The following is an 8,441-nucleotide window of genomic DNA, read 5'->3' as shown; positions in this document are numbered from 1 at the left end:
GTATTCTATATGCATCCTTTGTACGAGTCGTTTCCTCTATGTGGTTAAGCCTATCCCTACATTTTGTGCATCACAATTGCAGAACATTGTAATTGAGGGAACAATTACTGAATGGCCTTTATACTGTATTTACCAAATTGTTTCGATTTTCGTGAGATTTTATGGCAAATGACCTCCATGCTGCAGAACTATCGATTGTTAAAAGGCTGCTGTGACCCAAATGGTCAGTTATTCCCATCCACTGTACTTAAATAGACTTCAGATGAACCGTCTTACTGGACTATAGTATTCACTCCCATATTTACTGAAATGCATTACAAACATAAAAGCATCCACCTATCATTATTTTACTTCTGCACCAATGTAATCAAATAAAATAATTGTTACACCCGAATTAAAATATTACGGGTTCAAGACTTGATGTTTTATTGTTTGCAGTTGGTCACACAAAAATGACATCTGTAACAGGGGCTGGATCTCATGTTTTCTACGAATCAAAATGCAGTATGGGAAAATAAAACTAGTCTGGGGCGTTACGATTAAATTAAACAATTTATTGGACCACTTGACGACCGCACACATTTCAGTGAAACAGCGTTTTGTGGAGAGCTTAAAACAAGCAAAACCGCAATATTGAACATCAATTCCAGATATTGTATCCCTCGACAGTTTCATCTCCCACAAACATTTTAAACAAGTACAGGCAAAATAAAACATGAACATGCCCTGAAACAATCTACAGTTGCATTACACGTGGTCCACAAGAAGTGTTAGGATGACAAGTTAGTGAAATGCTTGCTGCCATGCCTGTATATATCATAACCAATACATGTACCTGTTGTAATCAAACTCTGGCTGATATGAACAACTTTGCTGGAGGAACAGATGTTGATGTAAATGGCAGGACAAGACGATGTGTGCACTTGTAAATGTATACGTGATGCCCAGCAGCCTGTGTATAGTTAATGGTATATACTCGTTAAATTTGAATGCCACGGCATCTTGCATTGTATCGATCATCCCAACACAGCGAAGAATCTTGACTACTTGTTTTGTGGCATCGCAGCCTGGAACAACTGGTACGCCATAATGCCCGTACCTGCAGACAACACACAATCCGATACAAAAAAAACACATCAGACTTCCCTTTGACAATACACAATAACACCAACAAATCAGACACCATTCTTACAGTGCAATTCTATCTGTGAGACACCGACTTGGATGTGTGTCTTGATTGTATGTACTCCTCCTGTTAAACGTGGGTATAACAGGGGGGAGGACATACATCCCCCATAGCAAAAAAACCACACAATGTAACTGTATTGGACAAATATCCCAATGCTGAAAGATTACGGGCAAAGTATTCGATTGGGATTCCACAGCAGCAGCAGCATCACCCCTACTGTGAAAACTCAGCAGGACCCTGCTGAAAAAGAGTCTTGAGACGAAGCGAGGCTTTCCTGGGTTTATCAACCATAATAACAAAAATGAGATTGAGTGTCTGACTCACCCAGGACGGTGAGGGTCATGGTGACCCGGTAGAGCACGGCATCCCTGACACCGCCCTTCAAGTGCACAGGAAGTCCGTTGTCCTCCTGGACATCGCAGGAGTCATCATTAACCAAGCCACAATAACTCGCACAGTTTGCAAATGGCTCAAGGTGACACCAACAATAGCCCTGAACTGGCTGAGCCAACTCACAAGCAGAATGCAAATGACCAGAAGCTATCATCAGCTGTGAATGGTAAAAGCAGTAGGAATCGCACAGTCATCTGGGTGTGGTGACACCACGGAGATTAATTTCTCACTACCAATCACCTAAGGGCAAACGCAGGCCTAAAAATATATACCAGAGAGAGAGGAAGTGTTCTCAAAATATAACAAAATAACCAAGATACTTGAGTATATGTTAAACACTTAATGGTATATGAGGGGATTGTCAAACAGGCCATTGGCAACTCGCACTGCAAACCATGCATGTGTTGATGCCCTGCCACCAATCTGCATCATACCAACCCATTACCACCAGATTCCAAACATCAACAAAACATCTACGTACTTCAGCAGTTTTGCATGCTGTGGTTGTCCCACTTGATGACGATTGCTTGTGTTGCGATGGAAACGTCGTGATCTATCATTTTTCTACGTGACTTTACCGAAATAACCAAAGAGTATGGGTTCCTGCAGTCACGAAAGCTTCAAATCAAGATCTACGTACAGTTGTGTCTTGAATTGCACATTTGAACAAAATCGTAATGGACACATAACACGTCTGTAGGACTCGGCGGGGCATGTAGTATCCAGGCCTGCAGTAACACAACCTGAAGGAAATGTTTGGCATGCACATCATCTCACCCACATGTGGGACAGACACGGTGAATGAGCTTCCCTGGATGGTCAACATTGTCCAAGTACTGGTGAAGTTGCCCACACTTGTTTAATGGGGAAAGCCCAGTGATAACCTCTGAGTTTTTTTTCTCTCAGTAGGGTTTGCATTCAATATTTATAAATGTCAAAGCTTTAGGCAACAGAGATATTTCAAAGTCAACATCCGTGTGCTCGTTCTGATATGAAGCATGCTTATGGAGAGATTGATGACCATCTTGCAACCGCTCATTAACATTCGAGCCATGGAGGTCGAGCTTATTCTTAAAAGGACAAAAGAGATAGAAGTGTGACAGTGCCAGATTTAAGCAGGAATTGCTGCGTGGTGGCGCAAGCAGAGTTCATCTGTTAAACGTGGTGTGAATGTGCAACAGGGGTGGTATGGTGGTGATTGTGGATGTGTTGCAATGTAGATGGTGCAGCCTTCCATGGAGAGCCAGATGGAATAGTTTTGTTTGTTAAAATGTAATCCTAACAGTAAAATGTGGAAGTGATAATTATATTTCAGTGTTCCTATATCAGCTTTTGAGAGAGCTCACAGGCGACTCATTGATATTTTCAGGAAAGATAATTATGTTTCTGATGAAATAGTTGTGGCTGAGTGAGTACAAATGTCTCATTATGTGCCTGAGTTTGAGCATTGTAACCGTGCTGTTTGTGCTGTGGGTGGCTGCAGTGCCTGTGCTCTCAGAGCCACCAGCTCACCTGGAACACTTTCTGGAGCTCGGGCACGCGGTTTTTTAACTGGAGGCGGCTACTGCTGCTGAAGTTGCGCTGGGCAAGCTGCCTTAATACCTGCGTTGTTTGCACACGAGGCATCACACACACACACAAACAAAAACAAGAGTGCATTGGATTAATATTTTAGTGCCTATGCATTGCAAAACCAGCCATTATGTGTTCAACAGTTCCTTTTTGCCATGTTGTGTACAATGCCACACTTGCTATACCTACTGAGAAATGACGTACAGCTCTGCAAATAAGCCATTCCTAATTTTATAAAAACGCAGACAAATCAAGAGTAGTTGCATGTTTTCCAAGATATTGTCAGACACTTGTAAGATGTGGCTAATCATTAATATCATCATCAAGTTGTGGACGTACTCGGACGGACTTTCATCCCTGCTGTGATGGTGATGATGCATTCAGTTTCGTGTATGTGTAATTTCTAAGCCATATTTCTCAAACTATAGAAGATTAGAGCCCATACGTGTTATGCACAATGTATCTAAAGACCAGCAACCCAATTATTGGACATTTTGTAGGATTCATGAGCTCATATAACTCAGCTGTTCCCTGGATAAGCATCACATCCCCAGATAAATCCAGGGATGACAGCTATCAAAGACACAGCGTTGTGCCATGTGGATGTGATCACACGTAAATTATGTTAACAATCTGCACTTTGCTCTGGCAGCCCAAACGCACGTGTTGCACTGGAAACTGAAGGCACACACGTGCGTGGAGTGATGCAGTGCCCCCTGCTGCGGCAAGCTTCCCGTACGCCGCCACCTCCAGAGCTGTGTGCGCCATGGATGAATGGCACCAGGCGTGCCGCATGCGCACGTGCTTCTAGCCCCCGCAAGCCTTGTACTCGGTATCATGCAGCACCAAGCGCTTTCCTGTACTTTGTCCTCATCCAATGGTGAAGGAAGGCCTGCCCATCCCATGTTGGTGATGGGGGTTGTTGTTTGACCATACTTCACCACATTGGTCAGAGATATAGTGAAGGGCTGGAGGGCCCACAGCTGGTTCAGGTATCACTTGTCATGACCAGGCAGAAAACCCAGGCCGCTGGGTTTGTAGCGGTGATAGCTAACCGCTGTTTCATAACTCCATCCACTTCCTGGAAAGTGCACTGTGCACATGCACCTTTTTAAGCATCCCCAAGGACACATTTTAACCTTGTGATCTAAACCTTTATTTTCATAAATGTAATTGAGAAAAAATTACTTACCCTAGTTATGTGACAATCTACCAATGTCAAGATAAAAACGTTTATCACGGCCATTCTACCTGATATCACGATATCTTTTGCTATCACTTCCATCCTTCCGCTATGCGTCTGCCATCCAACGTATACTCTCACATTATCAGACCATTTGTGAGTTTATTAACCCAGTGCTACTGAATGTACGAAAATTAGCAATTTTTACTTTTATCGTTAAAATAAATGTCTTTAAGCCCTCTTCCCAATGCTTAACTTTACGCAAGTGAACTCAAGACTGATCACGTCAATGATAGCTTGACCTCTGCCGATATATGAGTGCATGCTTGCTGGGTGCGTCCGTCCCATGTTAAGCTGACAGACTCTAGATGCCCTGATAATGCCAAAACGGATTTTGCTAAACGAGTATGATATCAGCATTTTCTGCTTCTGAAGAACCCAGAACGCTGCCCTTTGTTTCAAACAGTGCTTTACATTTCGATTTAAAGCTTTCGTGACTGCAGGGATTCATCTTCTTGGTTCTTTCGGTAAAGTCACGTAGAAGGGACAGACCTGGTCTTCACCTGAGGACGGCTGCTTGCGTTGTGGCCGAAACGTCGTGAGAATTATTTTATTATGTTTTATTTTTATTATTTTATTACTTCCCTTCTACGTGACTTTACCGAAAGAACCAAGAAGGTGCTTTACATTATCAACATAAACACACAAAAATAACATTAAGTATCAAGGGAAAAAGCCGTAAGCAATGAAATATCATAAACAAGTGCAAGCTAATATATTTTTACATTTTCTCCCTTTAGCTCCTGGTCAAGGCCATAAAACACAACATTCCAAACAAAAGAAGCAGTCAATGATAAGTGCTACCCAAATAAGACAATGGCGGGAGCAGCATGTTTACGTGGATCATTTACGACAATGCGGGAAATGATTATAGAGGTCGGTAAGAGGCAGGCCGCGGCAGGGAGGATGCGGAAGTCAGAAGCCAGTGGGACAGGCCTCGATTAGGAGCGGAGTCTCTTAGACGGCGTCTATCTGTAAGGCTCGAACAGGAAATGTTATGCACCAATCAAAAGCTCAACCCGTGAGGAATAACACTGATCTCGGTTGGCAGCTCTGAGCCAATCGCGGATATTCCATATTGAAATGGCAAGGGGCAGTCTCTGTCCTCAGGACAACCACTGCTGACTTCCCACAAAGTGGTACCGACTTCGACCGGCCGATGTGCCGAGTCGTACTTGTGCGGGCCAGTAGTGGACCACCGAGTCCCCGAGTCCCACGCTCACAGCAGCCCGGGTCACCACGGGCGCCCGGACGGCATGACCTTGTCTCCGTCACGCCGCTCTCTCCCGAAACATCTTTTTACAATCTAATCCCATACCCCGAATTTACGCAACATAGTCCTACCCTCAAAACACCTCCAGTAGGATCCTATTACACGGATCCGGAGCGCAAGGAGAAATACCAAGCGTATGAGGCGAGACTAAGGTGACATCACCTCTAATGCGACCCGTCTCGTGATCTTCACTCGAGTCTGGTTCGGGCTCGAATGGGTGACCGCCAGTGCATTCCAGGTGGTGTCGTTGAAAAAGCTCATGAAGGTGCCAGGAAATGACAATACAGTATCGAAATGGGTACAGTCCACATTCCGTCTGCCCAAATCAAGATTGGACTGAATGTCGGGGTTTGTTATCCCCTCGTATGCATGGCGAATTCCTCCGGGTTGTCCGGTTTCTTTCCACACCAAGTCAAACACTCATTCGTGGAATTTAGGCTTTCACTGCTACGTAATTGCGATTAGAGGTTCACGTTAACAGCCCAACGCCATCGTCGCGACGTCCATTCGTCCATGTGTAGCCAGGACCCATCCAACACTTGGCGGCTCTGAGGCGCGCAAACGCCGCGCGACCCGCGCCTCTCCTGCGGGAGGCCCCGCCGCGACCCGGCCGCGATACGGGAGCAGGGCACCACGACACGGGAGCAGGGCACCACGACACGGGAGCAGGGCACCGCGACACCGCGCGGCCCGCCCGCCCGGCCGCCCGGCCGCCCGCACTCAGCTCCGAGACGTGGACCCCGAGGACGCCGCCGCCGCCGTGACCCACGACGGCGCGGGGCTCGCCGCGGCTTCGAGGGTGGAAGGCCGGAGACCTCGTGGACACAGCGCCGCGACCCCGCAACGGAGCGATTTCTGTGAGAGGAAGGGGGAGAGGAGGAGGAAGAGGGGGGGCAGTGCGCGTCCGCGCCTCTCACCATGAGACTCCGCATGGCGACTCCGCGTGCTGCTGCTGCTGCTGTGCGGCTCCGCGCGGCGACCTCAGCGACAAGGACGAGACAGACGGAAGTGACGTCACGGATCCTGCGGACGTGCAGGACGGACGTGACGTCACGGAGAGGTCGAGGCGCGCGCAGTGCGGACGTGACGTCAGCCAAGCTGGCTCGGCCGGTGAAACCGGTTTGGTTGTAATAACCGGTTAATCGCAAATGAACACCGGTCACTGATTAGCAGCACAATTAGGGTTGTCTTGAGCAATAAACATGACCTTACCTCACTAACTGACCAACGCAGGGAGCTTCCGTGGGGTAATAGCCAACGTGCCATGAAGGGATATTGCCCGAAACGTCGCCTATTGTATTTCCTTTGAAGACCTCAAATGCAGTGTAATCGCGGACTAATAGTTGGCAAACTCGACTTGCAGATCCCTTAGCCACTGCTATTGCTTTAGGCAATATGTTCACGAGCTAAATGCCGATGTCGAGGTCTTCTCGCCACAACGAGAGGGTTTCAGGAGAGTGCGTGGTTCTTATTTATTTTACTCCGTCAGCAGAGGGCAGCCCAGGGTTACGGCTGATGCCAACATCTGGGCAGTAACCCCGGGCGAGGTGCACCAACTGCACCCTCCCTTCTAGCCACGCCCCCCCCCCCGTTCCCTTTCCTGAATACCACATTCAGATAAGCCCCTCCCCCCTCCCCTTAACTTGTATTTAAGAGATTGGATCTTTCCTCACTTGATACAGTAAATTTAGCTGTGACGGTCCCACCTGATGACGGAGACTTGTGTTGCCTCCGAAACGTCGTGATTTATTATTTTATCTCTATTATTTATTTTTAACTACGTGACTTTACCGAAAAAACCTAAGAGTATGAATCCTTGCAGTCACCAACGCTTCAAATCTACTGTATGCTCCACAGTTAGGGTTGCATCGGATGTGTTAATGTTCTGATGCAGTTAACCGTTACGCCAGTCTTCGAGGAAGACGATCTTATTCCATGAAGTGCGATGTCTTGCACGGGCGGAGTTTGTTGGTGGGTGGTACATGGGGGCAACGCCCCCCAGAAGTAGTTTACAATTAAGATAAAAAAAAAGACATTACTATTTGCATATTCTTGGTTCTTTCGGTAAAGTCACGTAGATAGAAAATAAAAATAACAGATAATAAAAAAATGTTAATGTATTGAGTATTCTTATTTTATTTTCTGTTATTTTTATTTTCTATCTACGTGACTTTAGGGGCCTTCCATAAATGACGTCACGCACCTAGGTGGGGGATCAGACATTTGTGACGTGATGAGGGGGGGAAGTTTAGAAATGTGACGTCACATCAAAATGCGCAACTTTAAATATAGACAACACGTTCTACTTAATTAAATACTTTTTAATGTTTTCTCCTACAACATGAGTGCAGCGCCACATTAAATACGCACTACAATGATAATAGTTTAAATCGATTTGAAGCATGTTTTATTTTTTAGGGGGGCAGAGCTTTTTCTCGTCATATTTGAGGTGGGTCTGACTTTTTGTGACGTCGTGTGACGAAGGAGGGGGTGGGGTCAAAAATCGTCCAGAAAGAACCAAGAATATGAATTCCTGCAGTCACGAAAGTTTTAAGTAAAAAAAAATAAGTATATGCACCCGCGATTTCTAATGTCAGGAACTAAGTGAACCCCCCCCATCCCGAAATATAGAAGTTAAACTCCGCTTATGATGAATAAGGCGTTTCCGCTGTCCACGTTCAACTCTTCGCCAACAACAGCTTTCTATGGTGGCCCTCCAAGCCTCTCTACTCCCCCCTCCCCTCCCGCCCTATTGAAACCCGAGGGAGCAA

General features: G+C 46.1%; 1 protein-coding gene across 1 annotated transcript; it reads right to left on the bottom strand.

Moving 5' to 3' along the window:
- Nucleotides 1-539: 539 nt before the first annotated feature.
- On the bottom strand, nt 540-6,718 carry LOC144943898 (cytochrome c oxidase subunit 7A1, mitochondrial-like). Its single transcript, XM_078871743.1, has 4 exons — nt 6,588-6,718; nt 3,095-3,184; nt 1,514-1,598; nt 540-1,099 (listed from the first exon to the last, which is right to left on the bottom strand). The coding sequence occupies exons 1-4, from the start codon at nt 6,600-6,602 to the stop codon at nt 1,044-1,046; spliced, it is 246 nt and encodes an 81-aa protein (XP_078727869.1). The 5' UTR covers nt 6,603-6,718; the 3' UTR covers nt 540-1,043.
- Nucleotides 6,719-8,441: the final 1,723 nt, after the last annotated feature.

Source organism: Lampetra fluviatilis, chromosome 33 (genome assembly GCF_964198595.1).
Source record: "Lampetra fluviatilis chromosome 33, kcLamFluv1.1, whole genome shotgun sequence".
NCBI classification, from domain to species: domain Eukaryota; kingdom Metazoa; phylum Chordata; class Hyperoartia; order Petromyzontiformes; family Petromyzontidae; genus Lampetra; species Lampetra fluviatilis.
This window is presented reverse-complemented; position numbering and strand designations above follow the sequence as displayed.

What these genes read in the sequence shown, in the direction of transcription:
- LOC144943898 (XM_078871743.1), bottom strand. An exon ending in AGCTCCAGAAAGTGTTCCAG is followed by an intron (nt 1,599 to 3,094) that starts GTGAGCTGGTGG and finishes TGCGATGTCCAG; the next exon opens with GAGGACAACGGACTTCCTGT. An exon ending in CATGACCCTCACCGTCCTGG is followed by an intron (nt 1,100 to 1,513) that starts GTGAGTCAGACA and finishes TGTTGTCTGCAG; the next exon opens with GTACGGGCATTATGGCGTAC.